This window comes from Brachyistius frenatus, unplaced genomic scaffold, assembly GCF_029030835.1.
Source record: "Brachyistius frenatus isolate BFR_SWC_R1_liver_20210118 unplaced genomic scaffold, ASM2903083v1 Contig_23, whole genome shotgun sequence".
NCBI lineage: Eukaryota > Metazoa > Chordata > Actinopteri > Embiotocidae > Brachyistius > Brachyistius frenatus.
In genome coordinates, this window is record NW_027210622.1 from 5,229,343 (window position 1) to 5,253,828 (window position 24,486).

Below are 24,486 nucleotides of genomic sequence, written 5' to 3' on the forward strand. Positions count from 1 at the left end.
GCATGCCCAGTGCCACGTTAATTCAATATTTAATGGTTTCCCAATGCAGTTTAAGGGTTGAACTTGTGTGTGTGTGTGGGTGTGTGTGTGTGTGTGTTTGTAAATGCGGGATGTGTGTCACAGACTAAAGACTTAGCAATGAAAGCACTTTTACGCTTTAATACTCCAGTAAATAATTTATCAGTCACTGTCTGTGACTGTAACTGTCTGAACAATAGAATAAAACTTTAGCCACCCATTTCACCAAACAAGTTGTCTTCATCCACCTCGTCTCTCCTCCTTCCCCTCTTCTTCTTCATTCATTTGTCAGTCAGGCTCTTTGTCAGTGTGCACAACTGTTCCCTTATTGACAAAAGAACCAATCACGTCTGACACCGAAATTACCAGTTCATGTTCTTCTGCCATATTTGAATCTTTAGCAAACAATTTGAACAGACAGCTCTGTCAATTTTCTAATCAGTCTGAGAAGTCAGCTTTTATTTCTTGACGTCTCGTCACAGCGTCATAAAAGACAGCCATTTAATCCTACGTGTGTCTGTACAAAAACATGCTCATTTGACAGGCTATAATGTGTCATTTTACATTATGAAAGGTTTTGAGAAGCATCAGTGAGTCACTAAATTCAATAAAATGACAAGTCACTGAACAAAGACCAACAGTTTACATGATACATCACAATGAAACAGGAAACAGGAGAAACAACAAAGAACAAACTGGCAGAAACTAACAATAAGACTTCTGTTGTTTTTTTTTATCAGAAAAGCTGCAGAGGAAGTAGAGACTGAAATAAAATAAAATAACCCAAAAATGTTTGTCATACTTACAATCAACACAAATGATGGATGTTCTCTGAGCGTTGCTTTTACAACTTTTGTTCCTATTGTCTGTCAAGTAAAACTAAAAGTTATCAATACATTTTTAAATAATGGAACAAACTTCTTTTCTGTATTTCCAGTTGTAAGTTTGATTCACATTGGCAGGGAAGCAAGGACATATGCAAATCAGATCCATTCAGTTGAGCTTTCCTGGTCACTCCGCTTTGTCAAGAAATGAAGGGGCTTACAGTGACTTGCTGATCGTGTTGCTTACTGTAAGTCAGACTGCAGACTGAGGGAAACACCCCTCACTTCTGGGTAAAGACTCTCCAGAGACTCAGCTCAGCTCTGGTGCAAGCTGGTTCAGATGTTGAGAAAAAAGGTATGCTGAAATTACCTCTGGGAAGATCAGGTGGACCTCAAGTGTGTGGATCAGAATTATCTGGCACTGGTGGTCCCGGAGGTGCCCCTTATATGCTGCATCTAATTCACACCCACCTCCTACAGCTTCCCTCAAGACAATGCATGTACAGTATGCAAGACAGCAGACTTCACTTTACCTCGCCGCCAATGTGTTTAAATGAATTGCTACTAATGAATGTTCAGTTTGATGAAGCTCCACAGTTCATTTGTGATTTTAAAGACAGCAGTTGAAAAAATAATCTCACTTTAAGGTCCATTTAGTAGCTGTTTTTAATCATACCACATGATCTTCATCAGGACCATGTGGAATCACATGGTCTTCATCAAGATCATGGGGACTGTTTGCTGATGAAAATCATGTGATATGACTGAAAGCTAAACAGCTACCCAGGAGACCTCAAGGTGACATTGCTCTGTCAAATTCCATTTAATAAACTGCAGAAAATATTGAAAAGCACATCTCTTGCTCCAAGACATTGCATGCTGCACTGACTAAATAGCAAAGGGAGGCTATACAGGGAAAACAAAATCAAAACTTAGCTCATGGAGGCGGAACATTTTTCTGAGAGGCAGTTTGCGTGGTGGGTTATGCATGTAAATTTAAATTTAAGTCACTTTGCTGATTAACTTTTAGGTTCTGATCATTTATCTCGCCTCCTGACCTCTTGTAATGTTACTGCGGGACATCGCCCACATCCTTCCCATTTTCTCTTCCTTTCACATTTTTCACTTCCAATTTTTCTTGCAATTTCTGTCTATTAATCTCTTCCTCCCCTGCCGCTCACTCCATCTTTGTTTGTTCAGAGGAGGACAGGAAGTTGTCTTAAGGCTGTAAAATTGGTGTTTGTGTGTCTCTGTCAGCAGATTGAGAGCCACCCACTGGACCCACAGTATCAGAACAAATCAGACTGAGATATGGGGTTGTGCTTTAAGTGTGTGTGTGTGTGTGTGTGTGTGTGTGTGTGTGTGTGTGTGTGTGTGTGTGTGTGTGTGTGTGTGTGTGTGTGTGTGTGTGTGTGTGTGTGTGTGTGTGTGTGTGTGTGTGTGTGTGTACACCCACACAAACATGCAAACACTTGTGTGTGTGTGTGTGTGTGTGTATATTTCTTTTTAAAATGTACTATATCAGTTTGAGCTATAGCGCTGTGGATAATTGGTTTGGTGAAATAGTGCTGAGTGTCTGTGGCTCTGGTGGCCTTCTCCTTCACTCTCTCATTCCATCTCTCTCTCTCTCTCTCTCTCTCTCTCTCTCTCTCTCTCTCTCCCATGTGTGTGTGAGTGTGAACAAGCGAGTCTGCAGTGTTTTATAGATAAACCAATATCTGTGCTCTCTATTTCATACAGAGAAGTGCTCCACAAGGAGTTCTCTTCTCTTCTCTTCTCTTCTCTTCTCTTCTCTTCTCTTCTCTTCTCTTCTCTTCTCTTCTCTTCTCTTCTCTTCTCTTCTCTTCTCTTCTCTTCTCTTCTCTTCTCTTCTCTTCTCTTCTCTTCTCTTCTCTTCTCTTCTCTTCTCTTCTCTTCTCTTCTTCTCATTTGATCATTTAATGAACTAATGAAAAAGCATTTAATTCATCAGCTGCTAAGCCCTCGCTCTAGCACCCTATTAGTCTTTCATGGTTGTTTATATCTTTCTGGGCGCATCATTTGAGTTCTTTTATTGCATAAATTAATTAAAATAGACATTTACATTCGCCTTAAGACTAAGTCTCATTACTTTGACAAATGCTTTGCAAATGCGGGTATTACAGTTGAGGTAAACTATGAACATAAGAACAAAAACATCTAAATCTTGGTGAAATAATTGATATAAAAACAATCTGAGAAATTGACATCTTGGACCCAGTTTTCATCAGTCCAACAGGCACAGTAAAGAACTTACAGGGCATTGTGGTGGGTTTTTTGGGGGTGTATTTTCAGGACCAAGGGTGCCCAGTTCACCTGCTCGAGGTGGCATTAAAAGTAGTCTGTTATCATCTCTTGCAGCTTCAGTAAACAGGAGGAAAACAAACTGAGCAGTGCCCCAAAAAGATGTAACTAATCACAAGTGCAAATTAATGTCTTGTGCTATCCAACTGCCTGAAAATATATGTAGTGAAGTCATCATGGCTGGACGCCTCATCCGGATGCATAGCTCAAGCACACAGGAGGCTATAACTGGTGTGTCTTTTGACACCATTAATTTGACCTGAATAAACTCTTTCCTCTGCAAATGTATTGACTTGTCATTACAGGGAAAGTGCAGGTAAAGCTAATAATATTCGATAATGACTCTTCTTTGTTGAAGTGTCAGTGAGCCAGCATGCACAAAGTCTTGGAAGTGGAACACCTAAATGGATCAGAGCCGTCATTTATGGTGTTACTGTAATTACACCTGAGCGTTTTATGTCACAAGTCAAAATGCCAATTGTGAAAAAGTTCTGTTGCACTTTGCAAGAATGCAAACTGAACATCTGTAGCTATATCAATGCCATATGGTGTAAGAAACAACACTGAACAACCCTGACCTGCTTTAGCGTTATATCTGTTTTTTTATTGTGCAGACAAGCCTGGCTCTGTAGCTCTATTTAATCTCATCATAATTTCCTTTTCACATCTGTCATCTGAATTATTTCTGTTATTTTTAGCCATCTTTGCTTTGCTTGTAGTTCTTGAAATAGGTGGGTGATCAGCACTTTAAAAAAAAAAAAACCCTCAAAGAACCAGCTGCTCCGGCGATTTCCTTTTTAATCTCAAATCAGTGAATGATGGAGCTTTCATATGCCACTTAAAGGAAAACTCTATCAATCTTACACATTAGTAATGTGTGTGTGCAGGTCTTCTATTTCTGATCATGTGGGGGAAAAAAAGGCAAAGAGTGAAGCCCTTTGGGGGAAGTTTGAGACATTTCCTTAACTGACATCACTTGAAGACCATTAGTTTGAAAATGAACATTCAATAGGACCAATGTGCTGTTTAAAAGAAGTGAGGTTACAAGACCTAGTCTGTATCTTGCTCTTTATCACTGCTTGAGGCTCTTGTCTCAAGGCTACAGTGGCATCCACTAGCGAGGCACAAACAAATCTCCAATCAAACTGTCTGGGGTCAAGTTGAATTGTGATTAGTATAGTCAGCAGGTCAAGCAAGGTCAAGTATGGAATGAATGAAACAAATCTTTTTAAACTCGTCATCTTGAGTCTTTCAGTGTTATAACCAAATATCTCTCGTTTCTTCTCATGAATGCATATTTTGGAGCCTGTTAATCATACTTTTCTTGGTTGAACTATTTTTCCAGTTTAAACAGAAGACGTAAAAGACATTAACTGCTCCTTTTTTCATTGCATGTCTCTATATGTGTGTGTGTGTGTGTGTGTGTGTGTGTGTGTGTGTGTGTGTGTGTGTGTGTGTGTGTGTGTGTGTGTGTGTGTGTGTGTGTGTGTGTCTAGGTGCTGCCTCGTCAGACGTGTGGCTTATTTACTCACACCATCTACTATAAGGAATACCCTGGTGGACCTAAAGAACTGGACAAAAGCATCAATGGGGGAGAACTGCTCCTCACTGTGCTACTCAACCCGGTGAGTCAAAGGAAGCGCGCGCACGCACGCACGCACGCACGCGCGCACGCACACACACACACACACACACACACACACACACACACACACACACACACACAAATGTGCAAAGCGAGAAACTAAGAAGACTGTTTTATTTTGATTTTTGCAGCTTTAAGAGGCACTAACAGGGTTTCCTGCTCTCACTCTAAAAGTCACTTCCTCACTGTCTGGTTCATTCTTTTTTATTTTGCTGTGTGTGTCTCTGTCTGTCTCTTCCTGTCAGGGTCTGCTTCTCACTGTGGAGCTGTGTTCCTCTCCCCACTTTAAATTAGGTCTCACCACAGGGGGGTTGCTGTCTCACACACACACACACACACACACACACACACACACACACACACACACACACACACACACACACACACACACACACACACACACACACACACACACACACACACACACACACACATCCTTCCCCACTCACTTGCTCCTGCTGTGTACGTCAGCTCAACTCGATTCTGCTTTGAATTAAGGAACAGAATTAGGTTTTGGTGGCAGTTAAGTTGTTCATCCACGTGCACGTGCTCACAAGGGCATGCACACACACAGTCACTGAAAGTCACAGGGAGTGTACCCCAAACAATCTCTTTTGCTCTCGCTCTTTCTCCACCTCAAACCACACGTGCACAAACACAGTACGATGCTCATAGACCAGGAGTAGGCTGTATGGAAGTGTCAGTCGGTGGCGTGCTGAACTAGAGGAGCTGTCAGAACTCACCGAACATCACAGGGCCAGGTGCAGCTTCGTACTAAAACCCAATCATGCTCTTTCTTCTGTCTCTGCATCACTTTGTCTTTCTTTCTTTTTGTTTACATTTTATTTATTTATTACTTCCTTTCTTTTTGTCTTCTTTTCTCAACATCTTTCCTTTATATCTTTTCATTTGTTTTTGTTTCATTTCTCCTTTGTTAATTTTTTAATGTCTTTTTTTTTCTCTTCCATTCTTTAATTTAGAAAAAAAAAAAAGATTTCTTTTCTTCAGCCTGTCGCCTGCATCACAGCATGTCAGTGCATCCTTGTATCTTCTTTTGAGCAGAAGGTTTTGACTGTTTCAAAAGGATAATAATACATGACATTTGCATAGAAATGCTGTGGTTGTTGCTCTGCTTTGAAATGACACTTGGTGTAACTAAAAAACAAAAAAAACAATTTACATCTAGTTTTACAGAACTTCTATAATTGCGCTGTATCAGGTAAGTTCTTTCTAGAAAAATAATCTCTTTTCTTTTTCCAGAATCTCTGGAAAATAAGTGTTTTGCATTTGCCAGAGCAATAATAATAGTTTCTCTAATAATAGAGAAAGAACTATGTGGTTGGCACGGAGCGAAAACGAGAGAGAGAGAGCGTATTTTTCGGTCTAACGGCAGTGTGATTAGAGAGGCTGCCTGTTATGTATTGTTAAAGTGAGACCAATTGTATGAATAAAGGAAGTCTCTGGGGAAAGTGTACCAGAAGAAAGTCACCTGTGGCCACGCACAGCCCTTTTAAGCGTGCTCTATTGAATGGATAATTATATGGTGTGATAAATATGTGGCCTCAAGCAAAACTCTAGTAGTTAGCATGAACAGCACAAGCCAACAGCTGAAGCCATTAACTTCTGAAACAACTTAATAACACTGTGAGATGAGTTTGAATACTTTTTTGCCCTTGGTTGAGAATTATAACAATGCTAAAACTAATGCTATTACTACTACTATTAAAAATTATTATGACAATAATAACTAGAAAATCCCTATGCCAATGCAGCTGCTGAATGTTTGATTTTATTTTATTTGAGAGGGTCAGAAGTTAGAGCGTGTGACATCATGCGTGACATCACCCACTGTAAACTGAAAGATGGTCAGAAACAGAGATGAAGAAAAAAAATGCTAATAACATCATATGATTAATACAAATACAATAAAACATTAAAATGGTTAGGAGTAAAATTGAAAAATACCCCAATTTAAAAGCCAGGTTAAAAGATGAATTTTTAGTTGTTAAAAACAATATATATATTTTTTATTTTCTAACATTGGAAAAGGATGTTTCACAGAAAGTAGCCTTACTGCTTTTCTTACGGCAAACTGAGGAGCAGAGAGTACTTACTGGGATATGAATTGAAAGGCCGTTGCTGATTTAGGAAGGTCTCAGGTTATGTAAGGCTCTGTAGACACAAAAAAGTATTTTGAAATTGATTCTCAAAGATACAGGCAGTGATGCAATGATAACCAAAGTAAAGACCCCCTTGAATGCCTTATAAAAAAAGAAAATGGAAAGGTTCCTGCTCCATTTTTTATTACAGAGATAATATGAGAAAATATCCCCCTACTATTTACAATAATGGAAGAATGGAGTTTATAAAAAGTACTGACATGGCCAGTTTGAACAGAATTAAAATCTGAAGTGAGGTTGATCTACATAAAACAACTGTTTCTGTACAAATACAGGCTTCTGCTTTTTGGTTCCTGAAATCAGCCAAAAGGACATGAATTAAAATTCAAATGGGATTTATTGCCAAATATGCTTTCACATACAATATATTTTTGTTGGTGTATTGGTCCATAACAATCACAAACTAAAAGTAAGAACAAAATGAGTAATTATGTAAAGTGACAAAAAAATTACAATGGTATGTGCAATATAAGATTATAGATTTCACTTTAATATGATGCGTAGTGTATCTGAGTGGGACAGAGTGTGGGTCAGCCGGGGTCCAGGACCTTGTTGATGAGGCCAGCTGCCTTCGGAAAGAAACTGTTCTTGTGGCGTACGGTTTGGTCAAGATAGACCTCTGCCTCTTGCCAGAGGGGAGTGATTGAAGAAGTTTATGTCCGTGGTAGGAGGGGTCAGTCTATGTCCCAGAGGGACTGCAGGTTGCAGCCAATCACCCTCTCAGCAGAGTGAATGATGCACTGCAGGCTGCCCTTGTCCTTGGCACTGGCAGCAGATGGTGATGCAAGAGGTGAGGATGGAATCGGTAATGGCAGAAGTGCACTAGTGTTGCCATTGGCAGGTTGAACATCTTCAACTGCAGCAGGAAGTCTGTTGTGCCTACTTTGTAAAGGAGCTGATGTTTTGGGGCCCCAGGAGAGGGTGGTGCCCATATAAGCAATCGGACTCCACAGTGTCGAGGAGGAAGTCACACAGGGCAATGGAGGCGGGAGTAAAGGGAAGATCCTCAGATGTTCATTAGACAGAGTAATCCAAAATAAACTATCCTGTTGCATCTACTGAACACTCCGATTTAAAGTGTGAATGGCACTCAGGAAGCCATAGCTTATATATTCTGCTTTTTTTTCCAATATCCCTAAAATGTTGGCAAGAAAATTTCAGTCAAGATCTGTTCAGGGATTTAAAAACACAGCCCAATACCTGACTTGGAAGTACCACTTGAGAATAAAAAGCACTGGTAGTGGAAGTTAGAATATTTAAATATCGGCTCGCCAGACCTCCTGATAGGACTTACATTGTAAGTTTACATTCATGTCTTAACAAAGCCCAACAATAATAATTATGGGGTAGCCTCTTTCTTACATAATTCCCCAGTGGACATGGGAATGCAGAGCTCATGATGTACTAATGGTGATTAAAGTATATAGTATATTAGCATATTAGCCCTGCTAATGGCAGCAGCAACATGACATGCTGTGGTTTTAAGTGCAACTATTGTGATATAAATTATAGTAATGCTCATTATAATGGTATTATTGTAAAGTTATAATAGCATCATACAAAAATAAGGATTCATGAGAATATAGAATATAAATAAATCAAGCTTTAAAGTATAAGAAGCAACATTACATTAAAATAAATAGATTGATTGTGCCTTGAATAGATTTGACAATAATATAACTCACATATTCTCTTCCATCAATACATGTCATCATATTTTCAATTTACCTCACTGTCATCATGTTGTGACCAAACTGTGTGTTCCTGAGTCGGTGATTGCTGTGTGTGTTTGTGTGTTACATTTGTGTAGCTTTGTCTGTATAGTTGCTTAAAGGACCAATGTTTTTGCTCACATCACAGTGATGTCATCTCAGCATAAGCTCAACAAACCAAGAGGGATGTGTCTCTACCCTTGCTGTTTCTTTCTTTGTCTCTCTCTGGCTGTGACACACACACACACACACACACACACACACACACACACACACACACACACACACACACACACACACACACACACACACACACACACACACACACACACACACACACACAGAGATATATGTAAGGGTTTGAAATTCTTCTCGAGAGCCAGAAACACACCAAGGCTAATTACATTTATTTCTCCTTTGTCTCACTCTCATTTTCTCCCTCTCTTAATCAGTGTAATAAGTGATGAAACTCTCCTCTTGTTGTATCACTAAATGAAGAGACCTATTAAATATAAAAGCAATTTCAGCACTAAATGAGAGCCATCTGCCATGACCTATGTCCACACACACACACACACACACACACACACACACACACACACACACACACACACACACACACACACACACACACACACACACACACACACACACACACACACACACACACACACACACACACACACACACACATATACAAGCATATACACAGACTGGTGATTTGCTTTCACTTCTCACTGTTTCCATTTGCAGTTGCAAAAGCTTAATTAGTGTATGCACTTTGTGCACGTGATCAATAATGTTCTGTAGCCTACTGCTTTACTCCCTCGGGGGTTTCCCATTGTTTGATGATCTGCACATTTGTAACATTGCCACTTCCTGTTCAATGACTTTAAATCACATTTGGCCTTTGATGGCAGTTTACAACTGACAACAACCAACTTAATGGATGTGAGCGCGTGCGCATGTGCATGTGCGCATGTGCATGTGCATGTGCATGTGCATGTCTTGTATGCGTGTGTTCACACATGTGTCTAACTGGGTGTGGATACTTTTACATCATTGTGGGCTGCATCAACGATCGCTGAGCTCAACTCTCACGCACAGTACACACAGCACTCGACAATTGATTGGACTCTGCAAACAGCCAATAGGGCACAAGTCATTCCCCAATAAATGGGCAGAGAGATGGTGAAAGAGAAGGGAGAGAGAGAAAGAGAGAGTGGGTGGGTGGGGGTGGGGAGCAGGGTGAGAAGGTGGCAGACAGATTGAGATTTGATTTTCAGGTCACGGCATCTTGTGTCACTTGAGAATCCAGACACATACAGGGAGAAAGTGATGCACGTATAGGCCCTCACACACACACACATACACACACACACACACACACACACACACACACACACACACACACACACACACACACACACACACACACACACACACACACACACACACACACACACACACACACACACACACACAGATTCCTTTGTTTGTGTGTCCAAAACAGCAAATGCGTATATATGTGTGTGTATGTTCTGTTTAAATGTGTGTCTAGCTGGCATACGCAGAGCTATACACATACAGTATATCAGGGCTGACATTTAGCGCTTAGCTCTGGCACTAAGCTTATTAGCCAAACTCCAAATATCAGCACAATCTCCCTCCCTCCTAGCACTCTGTTTCACCCACTTCTCACCCTGACATCTTTCACCATTCTTCTCCTCTGAAGGCCTCCTATCTTCCGACATGCTTTCTTCTCCTTGACTTTTTTCAAATTTTCAACCTGACTTTGCTCACACATGTGACTCTTTCCACACTTTTTTTTTTTGGTCTCGTTTCCTTTCCCTCCTGCACTTTCACCGGAGTCCTGTTGATTGCAACTGAAGGCTCCAGCACCTCATCAACACATACAGGCCGTCGAATGCACACACACACACACACACACACGCACACGCACACACGCACACGCGCGCACACGCACACATGATAAACTACAAACTGAATGGAAGGACAAATTAGAAAGTGAGCACAAAGCAGTGAAAATGGCAGAATGGAAAGGCGCAGTAGATGTTTACTGGAGCAGGCAAAATAAATTGAATTGAAATCATACACTGTATTGATGTTCAGCTTTCAATTATCCATTGATGAGACGGAGACAGTGAGACGGACTGAGAGGGAAAGAGAGAGCCACTGCGATAGGTGGAGAGAGGACAATGACTGAGAATGAACGAAGGGCGGGAGGAGGCTTCTTTTTAGTGGCAATAACATTTCAATCAAGGACAAATGTACAGTATATACTAAGTGTTCTGTAATGGGAAACAGGATAATACAGCAATACACAGAAAGAGAGCAAACACAGCAGAGATGGACAAAGAGTGAGGTAATCAGATGCAAACTGTAATGTGCAAAAGTTCTGCAGCATGACAACAACACCAACAGACAGGAATAAAACAGACTTATAAAGAGATATCTTCAGCAATCTCAACATCATGAGGTCAAACATGAAGGGACAGAAGGAACCAAGACAGCCTAAATCCACAGAAGAACTGTCGCCAGTCCTCCAAGATGCTCCGAACAACCTTCCCGCCAAAAAGTGGGAGTTCACAAGAGATTTTTATTGGATTTATGTGTCTGTTTACTGAACTTGGTGTAAAGTTAATTAATACATTTAAAAGAAATTCATGGCATTTTTTGAAAGTATCTTTACATTACATTTAGTGCTTAAGTGTTTACATAGTATTGTATACTAATTGTGAACACAAACTTTAGTATACTGTCTTTTCAATGAGCAAGAATTCAATTGTTTTATACTCATAACTTTATAATAATTGCACCATTGGACATCAATCAAACTGCAACAACTTTAGTAAATTGCCACTTAAAATTAATCAGACAGCAAAACGTTTTTGTTATTGGTTATTCCACCAAAAAATATTTGCAAAATTTAAAATCAATTAAACTGTGAAATTAAAATGACACTGCTTCATAAAGAGAAAGCATGTGTTTGCCTCACAATTAAATACTTGTTATTTTAATTTTAATTTGCAAGATCTATCTAGACACCACCCACAGTTAGTTTAATGTCCTCCGTCTGCAGCATGCAAATAGAGTGAATAAATGAAGGAATGAAAGAAAAAAATGAATGAAGGAATAAATTAAGGAAAGAAAGAAGGTTGGAAAAAAATCCATCCGAAACCTAAAGCCACTAAAAAAAGTTATTCCTTCCTAAATGCAATCATGTTAGAGGGGATTAGAACATGTCACAAATTCAACTACATGACTGGTGTTCTCATAATCTTCCAAGACATGGCATTTGTGTTAGTGTGTGAGTGTTTGTGTGGCTGTGTTCCTGTGTGCATGTATTTTGAAGAACATCAGTCCATGTTGGACTGACATGCTTCATCAGAGCATCAGAGCATCTAGGTCAACATGACATCGGACAGAGAGAAAGAGAGAGAGAAAGAGAGAGAGAGAGAGACGGAGACAGAAGGGGGGAGAGTGGGAAAAAGAGAGAGAGGAGAAAAACAAACATAAAGTGACTTTTTGGTGCAGATGAGAGAGTGAGAGCAAGACATTAAATGGATGAGAGCAGGGGAAGGAAATTAAGCTGCACAGGAGCAATGTGAGAAAAAAACCGAGGGACAGAGATTAAAAGAGGGAGATTGAGGGGTTGGGTTTATTCCTCTCATTTCCACACTTCTCTCCCGGTCCCGTTCCAAGTATGATTTGAGCCCAATTCTGGTGTTAAATTATTAGCGCAGTATTCTTTATTAAAGGCACATATGGGACTCAAAGCAATCCAATATTCAAGAAATGAGACGTGGCACGAGGTGCCGAGAACATTTTTATATGGTTTAGTTAATTGAATTCTTATAGTAGTGGGTAGTGAGTAGTGGGTCTCTCCACCTAAAGGGATTGGAGTTTGCACTCTGTCAGGAGGTTAACATTTTTTAAAGTGTCTTTTTTTTTTTTTACTTTGTTTTTTAATTCAAACTAACCTGCCAAGGTTACCCTCTTTGTCTCTTCCTTTGTCAACCGCCTCTGTACTTTTTTTGTCCTCTTTTTCTGCAGCTCTCCAATTACAAACACAAATCATCTCCTTTCTCCCCTTTTGTTTAATTTGGCAGCCAGTGCTTAAGCTCCATAATGAATGTTTCCATCTTCCGTAATACCCAGATTCTCTCTCTTTGTCTTTTATGCACATACACCACACACACACACACACACACACACACACACACACACACACACACACACACACACACACACACACACACACACACACACACACACACACACACGTACATACAGTAGTAGACCCTTTCCCCTCAGCAAGACATCATAGGGTATTGAGTGGTTTGAAGGGAACATAAATCACTTTTTGATCAGCTTGCTTGCTTTCCAAAAACCACAAAACAACTGGCAAAAAAATTAAATAAAAAAAAAGTCTTCATTTACTCAGGTCAGATTTGCCTGCCTTAACTGTAAATCACTTCAGAACCTTTTCATTTATTTCACACCTTGCTCTTTACCCCCTTCAAAGTACTGCAGTGCTGTGTGAAATATTCCCTCTAAATTCCAAATGTGAATAGATCTTCCCAGCGATATATGGTCAGATATGATTTATTTTTTTTTGGACACTTTTCTGAGAATATAGTGCATCAAGTTCTCCATTCATGCTTCAAAGAGGGAGCTTCTGGGTTTTTGACATTACAATTCATTGGAGAGGAGAAACAAGCAAACAGTTTTTACTGGCATGTGTTTCTGTTGTTCCTGGCTGAGTGCTTGGCGACGCCTTGACAGTGGTTCCACATTGTTGCTCTAACATCGGCTAGATTGATATGAAGCCTGGATGGTGCACTGCTGGTTTGCTTAGAGTGAGCACGAGATAAGAAGGCAGTGGCAGATGCACATATTAGTGTTGGCATGCAAACACACGAATGCATAAACATTTAGGCTGTCATGTGCAGACACTCGTGCACAATAAAAATGACTCTGACATGCATACCCTTGGCTCTCTCTTCTTCCCCTGTTGCATTCTATGTCAAAAAGATACACAAAAGAAGCCACACACATCTGCGTCCTTTACTCCCCCCACAGTGTCTCTCTCCTCTCACACACACACACACACACACACACACACACACACACACACACACACACACACACACACACACACACACACACACACACACACACACACACACACACACTCATGGACACATTCCCCCCATCAGTATTCGGAGGTGATCAGTATTCTGAACAGCTTTCCAGGTCAGCCGGACGCTGATCCATCAAACCCCGACACTGTGTCGCTCTGTATCTACAGCAACCTTCGCCGTTAAAGAGGAGCACCGACAGTCCTCTGTCACCAGGAAATTGACTGTGTATGCCTGAATGACTCTTTGCATGTTTGCGTGTGTACTCGTATTACTCATGATGTGCACATTGTGTCACATTGTGCATTCATTTTAGACCAAAAAAAACCCGATGTAGTTTGATTACTTGGATTAAGATGAGCCTAAATTTAGGTTAAGATTAACATAAAGTTTATGATTAGTTAAGTGGTTGTTAGGATAAGTCTCCAGGAAATTATTGTAAGTCAACGTAAAGTCCTCCAAAGTGATGGAAACAACCCTGCATGTGTGTGTAAGTGTGTGTGTTCACATTCAGAGATATCCTTCCACATGCTGATAGACAATTATTCATGCGCATAGAGAAGCACATGCTCACATTCAACAAATAATTCATATCTTAATGGCGGATGTACCATTTCATCCAGACACATTGCCAAGCTCCCAGCAATCACAAAAGAAGCACGTGTGTGTGTGTGTGTGTGTGTGTGTGTGTGTGTGTGTGTGTGTGTGTGTGTGTGTGTGTGTGTGTGTGTGTGTGTGTGTGTGTGTGTGTGTCTCTGAACGTGTGTGTGTCTCTGAACGTGTGTGTGTCTCTGAACGTGTGTGTGTATGTGTGTGTGCGCATTTGTCTGTTGCAGCTATCTTAGCGTGTCTCTTTGATCAGCCTATAAAAGCACTGAGGCGTGGCTAGATAGCCTGGACCAACACACTATCGCTCCTTTGCTCCCTCTGAGTCTCTCCCTCCTCCTCACTCACATTAACCGTCATGAACACACTCAGACACACTTTGAAACACTCTCCCATGTGTAGCTGCATCTCTCCCCTCACCCAGCGGCTATCAGGAGAATTGTGCTGCCTCCTCAGCTTTATCTATCAGGAGTGGCGAAAACATCAGTTTATCTGTTTGCCTCTTTGTACTTGAAACTGTGCTGAGCTGAAAGTCGATGTACAATCTTACATCACAAAAGTGACTGTGTCAGTTTACAAATATTGATATTTCACTGGATAGCTGCTGTGTTAGTGACTATTAAACCATCACAAACCGGGAAATAATCTGTTTGCTTTTCATTGAAGTCACATCAACAAACATGGGAACTTGGGAAATGGGATTTTGACTTTATCACAATTTTGCAAAATGCATTGAGGATGTTTTCCCACCTCCCTATTTACTTCCCTTTTCCTCCCCACCCTCTACTCTGTGCCTGTTTCTCCACTCCAGATAAGTATATTCATGACGCACCTGTCTAACTACGGCAATGACCGACTGGGTCTTTATACATTCGTCCACCTGGCATCCTTCCTTCGCTCGTGGACAAACCTGAAACTCCACACTCTCCCACCCCTGCAGCTCGCGCACAAGTACTTTCAGATTTTTCCTGAACAAAGGAACCCTCTCTGGCAGGTGTGTTTGTAATGGTATTTGTCCACATGTACTGGCTTGTGTGTGTTTTGAGATGTTTAGACTGTTTAATCTGTGCTTTTTGAACAGATTCAAACCAGAAAAACAAAACCCTGAAATATTTTGCTATACACATGATAAAGAATTGAAATGATGCTTAAATTTTGACAAGTTTAAATTTGCTGTCTCAAAAACAAATTAAACAAGGCAAGATTAACTGTTTAGGGAGTGTTTTCTCTGCTTTATTATGGATTTTGCAGTGATTCATGAATTTTGTTTTAGAAAATGAAAACCTGAGGATTTGACTGAAAGATCTTTTCTACTTTTTCACTTTTTTAATGGATTGTTTAAGTACATGCACATTGTATGCATTTATGGTTTCTTGTAAGCTAATGCAGGCTGAACATAGTGTGCATGATGCAAAAAGCAAATCAGAATTTATTCTTTATATGTATGTACATGATTAATTTAACCTCTGATCCTTTTCTCTATGCCTCTGTAGAACCCATGCGATGACAAACGACATAAAGACATCTGGTCTAAAGAGAAAACCTGCGACAGATTACCCAAGTTCATGGTCATAGGGCCCCAGAAAACAGGTAAGATACACACGAACCCACACTCACACATGCACATGCAACAAAAGAGACTTCCTCTGTGTGCCCAGGTGTCTCGATCCTCCACATCAGAGCCTATTCATTTAATCCCCCTTGCTTCTATGGTTCTGTCAAAGGGAGACAAAGGAGAAGGCTCCTACCTCCTTTCTTCCACCCACATGCTTTCTGCTTTAGATGCGTAGAGATACAGTACAGAGCTCCCATCCTCTCCCTCTTTCTTTTTCCTTTGCTTCGTCTGGCAGGAGCTTATTAAAAACGTGTATGCATGACATGAGTCCCAAACGTTGCCTACAAGTGATTTCAGGAATTCTAATTGCCGGTGTTGCAGGGTTAGAGGTGAGAAAGTCCGCCATAGCTGCTAATTAACCAGGTGATAATCTCCCAAATGGGAGCGGGAGTTATTGTAGCAGCATTACCTGCCCCGCAACAATTACAGCACTATAATTCTCATTATAGTAGAGGGTATGTCAGAGATGTTGGAGCAAATAGGAAACAAGGTGAGGGGGAAATGTGTCAGGATGTGTGGGAGAAAGTATGAGGGGAGCTGGGTGAAAAGAGAGCTGCTGGGGGCGAGACTGGGGGCATGACCAGAGCCCCAGCGCTGATTGGTGTCAAATGGTTTTGAATCATTTGATGGGGAGGCCAATGACTGCTGCAGACACACACACACACACACACACACACACACACACACACACACACACACACACACACACACACACACACACACACACACACACACACACACACACACACACACACACACACACACACACACACACACACACACATAGTGAATTCTCAGCAAGATAAAAATCTTGTGGAGGGGAAAAAAAAAATCATCCAGTATGGATCAGTGGATGACAGTTCACACACATGCACTCACTGATCCACACTTACACACACAGACTACTCTCAGCCGAGCAGAATTAACGAGCCTGTTATAAATTATGCCCTTTCTTCCAGGAACGACAGCACTTTATCTCTTCCTACTCATGCATCCCTCCATCTCCAGTAACTTCCCCAGTCCAAAGACGTATGAAGAGGTCCAGTTCTTCAACACCAACAACTACCACAAAGGAATTGACTGGTGTGGTCAAACAAAAACACACATTTACCCGTCTTTCAGTTTCTGTCTTTGCCTTTTATTCGTCGGCACTTAAGGTGAAATGAAAGATTACATTACAAAGGTTGTGTGGTTGTTGTCGGCTGCCATGTGTCTTGAAGACGCCGGTGATACATTAAGCAGTTCAACAACATCTTCAAAAAGATCTCTGAAGCCTTCAAACATAAGCCAAAAGACATATGGCTGCCTAAATTGACCCATAAATGGGTTACTTAGCTGACAGAGACACAGCTGGTGCATTCTCCAAAGTCATCCACAAAGACTTGACGCTGAAAATTCTTCATTAAACACTTTAAATTACATCATTAAGTTTATTTTATAATCATTGTCTAAGATAAAGGCTGTAACTTTGTGACTTTAGAAGTTGTTTCTGACTTTGGAAAACGTGTAAAAAAAGGTAGCTGTGTGCACTCTGGGTGACCAAGTTTTCAGTAATCTTGAGTGTGTGCATATGTGTCTGCTGTCTCAGGTACATGGAGTTTTTCCCTGTGCCCTCCAATGTTAGCACGGACTTCCTGTTTGAGAAGAGCGCTAACTATTTCCCTCAGAGGAGTCCCCACGGCGAGCTGCTGCCCTGCTGCCCAAGGCCAAGATCATCACCCTGCTAATCAACCCCTCCGACAGGGCCTACAGCTGGTATCAGGTAAGTAGCGTACACAAACACACAGAGAATATATTAGATGCTCGTGATTGCACGTGTATTATTTTAGATGTCTACATCTCTGTATGGATTTTAATTGAGTTTTTTTTGTCTACGATTGTACTGGACTGATTTGTGACTGCAGAGTTAATGAACCTGATTATCTATGTATTTATCTATGCGTCTCAATAAAGTAAATGTTACAAGATCTTGAAATCTTCTTCTTAAGCCTGTTTGATTAGTGAGATGTGAATGTCAACAACGTGCCAACTTAAACACTATGTAACTGTCCACAAAAAAACTCTCTCATGTGAAGATGTGAACATATTAATCAATGTGTAAGACAATGAAATAGACTCACAGTCCAGGGTCAGTTCTTTGAGGCTCATTTGGTAATTGTGAACCCTCCCCAGCATCAAAGAGCTCACGAAGACCACGCAGCCCTTCGGTTCACCTTCTATGATGTCATCAGCGCGAGACAAGGAGCTCCAGCTGAGCTGCGCTCCCTGCAAAGCCGCTGTCTCATCCCCGGTCTGTACGCCACACACCTGGAGAGGTGGCTCACGTACTACCCTGCCAACCAGGTATGCACACTCACTGATACAGACTTGTAAACATGCACATGCAAGCAGACAGTTTCATGCAGACAATCACATGAAATGTTGAAGCCTTGCATTTACTCAGTAATATGGAAATTGTGGTTTTGAAAACACAAATAAACATGAGATCAGAGAATTTTTTTTAATTAACAGCTTTTCTGGTGTTTTTTGTACGCATAATAGGGGACACTGAAAAAAAAAATATGCACAGTGTTTTGCATGATCCAAAATGTCCTTATTTTTGTTAAGATGTAAATACATGCAATAACACTTTGCAGATTGCATGTAGGAATCACCAACGGCTCATTTGTCCCTGAGGAAAAGAGAAGAGTGATGTAATAAATCGGCTATCAGAGTTTAGTTTTCTAACTTTTGAGGCTATCATTAAAGAGGATCCAGTAGCACTGAAGCATGCGCCCTGTATAATTAGCTAATACCCCATGTTACATTGTGAATGTAATTGTGTGTAGGTGATGATCATAGACGGCCATCAGCTCAGAACAGACCCTGCAGCAGTGATGGAGGAAGTACAGAAGTTCCTGGGCGTCTCTCCTCACTTCAACTACTCCCAGGCTCTTACGTAAGTCTCTCACTGTGTGCCAGCTCCTCTCTCTTTCTCTTTCTCAGGTAAAAGTAAGGGCACCTTTCACCTGTCTACCTGTCGTAGAAATGATAGTACAGATGTAAACCTGTAACAAGACCCCAATCCCAAAGCTGTGTGAAGTCTGACATCTACTGGTGACAAATGAAGCACTGAGCTGGCCATCTTCTGGTTTCCAGTCTTTGTTGCCAAGTGGTGTCGTTCTCTAAAAAATACAACAGACGGTGATATCACATGGCTGTTTGTTAAGACCTGTTAAAGGTCCAGCTGCACACAGATTTGGGTTTTAGATTTTGTCAGTATTTATAGGAAAGAAAAATGTTTGTGTGCTCAAAATAGACAGAGAATAGAGGATATTTATAAAAGGACACGAGACAGAAAAAAGAGAATATAAACAAAACAGAAGAAATGGGTGGCAAAATGATAAGTGGGGGTATCTGTTTGATGCATGCAAATGCAGAAGGCATGGCCAAAATTATTTGACATAACGGCAAATTAACAAAACAATGGGGTGTCAAAACGTAACAATTACTTCTTTGTAATGCATTAGTTTTGTTAAGGAAGTCTGATATATATTTTGAGTTCTTAATTAACGATTGACTCTTGGATTTGGTTTACAATCATTTTTAGGCATTTATTTTACTTTTATGTGTGTAATCATGAATGATATTTTTATTACATAACAAATGCATAAATTAGTTTTCGCAACAACATTTATTTGTCCAATCTTGCCAAAAGTCAGTCAAGCTTTGAAGCCTCAGCCTCCTGAGTGTCAGCCTACAGAGCCATGGCTGTCCTCATATTTACAATCTTCTGCTTCTCTGTCTGCATTTAAGCTGTCTGAAAAAAAATTCAAATATCAAAAGGTTAGTCTGCTGTGTCAGTTCAAAAGAGCTAAAATAGCAAAGACATCAGGCCAAGTAACCAAAATAAATAATGAATCAAAAACCAATGTGTTGAAGTCTTTCACAGCAGATAAAAAATAAATGGGCAGTGAACAAGTGAGGAATAATTGTTCAGCCAATAGTCAATGTCTACAGCCAAAAACCCTTTTAGTATACTGGAATTTCTGTTCCTGAGGGACATTCTCAATAGCTATTACGAGAACAATTTATTCTGTAATGCAGATGTAAATAATATATTGTATAACAAATGTTTTCAAATATTAATATGTATAAAATATTGGATGCCTAAAATTTGAATGTCAACCAAATTCTCCGGAGGTTTGATACAAATCAAGAGCATTAGCTTTTGCCACATGACACTCTGTTTCAACCTATCCTCCATTAGAGATGTTGCATGTGACCTTTACGGTTTGGAGGAGTGCTAAACTGTTTATCTCTCAAGCACCACTCATCAGAATGCAATCTGCCTGTGAGCCCTCAAGTCTCGAGACAGGGACATCCAGAATTTGTAGCTCAGATTGGGACAGAGACGGTCTTGAATCACAAACACACAACCATATGCATACAAATAATTTGTAAAGAGATGCATTTTGACAGAATAATAAGGAAGATGTGTGTGTGCGCATGAGAGTTTGTGTTTTTGGCTGAAGACCGAGTTACACAAAAGCCTAATCTTTCTTTTCTCCTCATTCTTTTGACATGGCAGCGGTCTGACAGATCCTCAACACTGCAGCCTATTTATTTAATCCCCCTCTCCTTTCTTCCTCCTGTCCTGTCAGAGGAAAACTGAAGAAGAACCACTTAACTCTTTTCTCCTCTTTATTCACCCACTGATGCATGCAGATAAATAATTATTTGCAACTTTCGATCACTTTGACATAAGCCCCTATCCTGACTGCCGGTAACAATAATGTAAATCTTTTTAATTAAAAAAAAAAAAAAAATGTATTTCCTCTCTCTTTTATCTTTACTTTGTACTAGTATAATGCAAAAACAAGCATAAATATAAACATATAAATGAAAAACCAAAACGTCTCATAGAAGTGCTAGAAAATTAAATTAAATAAAAAATTAAAAAAAAAATCAATATTATACGTTAGCAAGAGAAGCAAAAGTACATGCAAACATAGGGCATATTGACAAAGGCACTTTGCTTTGAAAGTCACCCACCATCATCTCCTTGTCTGTGACAGGTTGTCACAAAACGTCCGGTGGGGGCTGCAGCAGTCTGCTAATAAGAACAAGACTTTGGATTCACAGGAGATGCTCATTCAGGGAACCTTATGGACACATCAAATTCAGCAAAACCTATCTCCCTCTCACATTCATTCATGAAATGTGGTTTCACATTAGGCTCGGCACATTCATGTTTCTTGCTTTGGGAGTCTTGCATCCTGGTGACCTGATTTGTCATTGTGTACCTGGTTATTTACCTCTCATTCTTGGCAGTCAAGATACTCTTTCACTTGTTTTTGTCTTGAGAAACACAAATAAGATTGGCTGTATGCTTTTGATTATAGGACAAACCCTTTCTCAATCTAATTCCAGTTGCCGACGTTGGCGTGTCTTTATACATAATGATATAAACTAATAATTAAGTTAATCACATTTTACATTTTTACATGGCTTTATGCACATAAAGAACCCCCATTGCCAGTGAATTACTGCATTCACCAACCAATTAACTATTCAAATAACTTCTGTGTGTCTGCATGGAGGGGTCGAATGAAAAAAAGAGAAATAAAGAGAGAGAGAGGGTGCATAACTAAGATGACAGACATGAAAAAGGAGGGCAATAGAGACAGAGATGAAACGAGACAGCACAGCAGTCAGAGAAAAACCGATAGCAGAAAAGTAAGAGTCAGAGAGTGTGTTGAATTCGTAGTAACGTTTCTGTCTGGTTCGTGCGTGTAAGATGTCTTCTCTTTTTCAGGATTAATGTGTAAAAGGTGTAGGGCTTCTAAATATTATGGCCAACACAGCAGCACTAAAGTGTATTTCTGAAGCCATTAGTTTAAAGTTTTTTAAGGTGTTTCTCGATCTCCCCCTTTCTCATATTTTCTGTTTCTTTTGTGCTTTTCTCCTTTATCAGCTTTGACCCTCAGAAGGGCTTCTGGTGTCAACTTCTCGAGGGAGGAAAGACCAAATGTTTGGGAAAAAGCAAAGGAAGGAAGTACCCTCCTATGGAGCCGGAGGTAATCTTATTTAGTTTTAATTAAAACACATCTATGCTCAGGGAAAACAAGATATTTGCATTGAATGAAATGTTTGAAAAAGAGACAAACAAAAAAAGGAAATACAGCAGCCTGACTGACAGCGACAGGCCACTGTCCCCTCCATCGCTGTGGTTAAATTTCCCACAGGACTCAGCACAGGGGTGGAAACTGTCACCCAATCAGATCCAGCCAGAAACTTACAACCTAATTATGAGGACTCAATAGTGCCACAACACCCGCGAGAGAGGGAGAGAGAGAAATGAGGGGGATGGGGGGGGATAGGATGGAGGGAGTAAGGTAGGAGGAGAAAATCCAATCCATAAATCTTTGTCCTGGCTTGTGATTCCACGGAGGAGAGACCAGACCTCCAGACAATGAATCACACATTTGCCCTCACATGATGACAAACATATAGATATAATTTGTCTTCCCACATTGGGGGAGCTGTGACCTGGAGGTTGATAAGCAGAGGTTGGGACCGACCGGTCGCTGGCTCAATTCCTTTGTCTTACAGTGATAAACTGAAGTGGTCTTGAGCAAAGCACATAACCCACAACTGCTCCCTGGAAGCTGCAGCTGTCCGGTGGATTACTGTATTAACTAATCAATAAACTATATTTATAACTATTACATGTCTGCATGAAGAGGTCAAGAGGTGTGTGTGTGTGTGTGTGTGTGTGTGTGTGTGTGTGTGTGTGTGTGTGTGTGTGTGTGTGTGTGTGTGTGTGTGTGTGTGTGTGTGTGTGTGTGTGTGTGTGTGTGTGTGTGTGTGTGTTCACTTCTCATGGATGGGTTGAATGTAAAGGACTAACTGGCAAAATATACTTGAAAATACATTATTAAACGGATTACTTTTAGTATGTGTGGTTTAATCAGCAGTGTCACATGTAATTAAACTGCTTGAGTTTCCACTAAGGGGACAGGAGGAGAGGACAGAGGAGGACAGATGAGGGAGGAGATAGAGGGAACACCAGGGAGGAGAGAGAAGAGAGGGGGAGAGATGAGGGATGCACACAGAAGAAAAAGACAGATAATGGATATTATGAATCCTTCATGTAATTTTCTTCCTCTCTCTGAACTGTCTTTTCTTAGCTCTGTTCATTCCACTCGGCACTTAGCGGCCCTAAAGTCCTATTGAGGAGAAATAAACTGATCTAAAGATTGTGGGACATCATTAATCTCTGTCTGCTTCTTGTTTGTCCCTATTCAAACTCTTTCTGTTTTATTTCCTCTTCTACATAACCCATTTCCAAACCTTTTTGTATCTCATGTACTTCATCCCTTCACCTGCCTCCTTCCATCGACGACACATCAAATCCTATCTTCTTATATAATTTACTCTCATCTCTCAAATTTAAAAAAATATTTTCTCCCCTTGCTCCTTTGTTCAGGCTCGTGCATATCTGTCCAGGTACTACAGGGAACACAATGTGGAGCTGTCAAAGCTGCTGCATCGCCTCGGACAGCCCCTTCCCTCTTGGCTAAGAGAGGAGCTGCAGAAGGTCAGCAGCATGCTCATCTCACCAGCACAGACATGCAAGTTAAATATCCCAAAACAAATTTACCGTGAATTATACTGAACAGTGGAATATTTTGACTTTAACGCACCTGCAAATTTTGATTAGTTTTCATCTCTAAAATGTTATATTTTTTTTAAATTCACGTTTTTGACAATTTGACAATCCCATGGTCAAACTAGGGTGACTTTATCCAATATCCATTCGTATAAAATGATCCATGACAACGGATTGTTTTGACTGTATTTGTGTTATTGTTTTCCATTACTTTTGGGATTTAATCAAAATGTTGCTACATTTGCTACAGCAACACACAGAAGTGTCTATGTGAAACAGATCGGAAAATGTCATGACTCCATCATTCATAGTAAGAGCCTGATGAAGAAAATTGGTCAGGACCTCTAAGCTCCGAGTCAAACAGTAGAAAGCTAACAGCAGAAGCTAAATATTTGTGTGGAATTGCTCCTGTAAAACACAAAGGACTTCAAATAGTGGTGAGTGCTGAGAAAAAGTCATCTTCCGAACCGGATTACCTTGTAATCCTGTCAAGGTATTCAAAGCAAGCTTAATGCATGAGGCTCCATAATGTAAGTGGCAGTCTCACCTTGATCTCTGCAGAGCCCCTTTTCTTCTGCAGTGCTCAACGCTGTTTGGATTTTTGTGTGCGTACTCACTGTTTATGAAATCAGACAGCCAATTGTTATGTCTGTTTAGGTCTCCCAGTCCATTCACAGCATGTTTTCTTTCTATTTCCATGGTTTGCATTTAAATCAATAAGTAAACAAAGCACAATTAAATGACT

General features: G+C 40.4%; 1 protein-coding gene across 1 annotated transcript in view; it reads left to right on the forward strand.

The window, feature by feature from the left end:
- ndst3 (N-deacetylase/N-sulfotransferase (heparan glucosaminyl) 3) overlaps window positions 1–24,486 on the forward strand; it is a 42,247-nt gene that overhangs the window by 16,562 nt on the left and 1,199 nt on the right. The window contains 10 exon segments of the mRNA XM_069697546.1: window positions 4,661–4,789; window positions 15,284–15,466; window positions 15,966–16,062; window positions 17,047–17,170; window positions 17,676–17,746; window positions 17,749–17,849; window positions 18,260–18,430; window positions 18,916–19,025; window positions 22,044–22,146; window positions 23,559–23,669. Coding sequence (XP_069553647.1) covers window positions 4,661–4,789; window positions 15,284–15,466; window positions 15,966–16,062; window positions 17,047–17,170; window positions 17,676–17,746; window positions 17,749–17,849; window positions 18,260–18,430; window positions 18,916–19,025; window positions 22,044–22,146; window positions 23,559–23,669 — 1,200 coding nt within the window.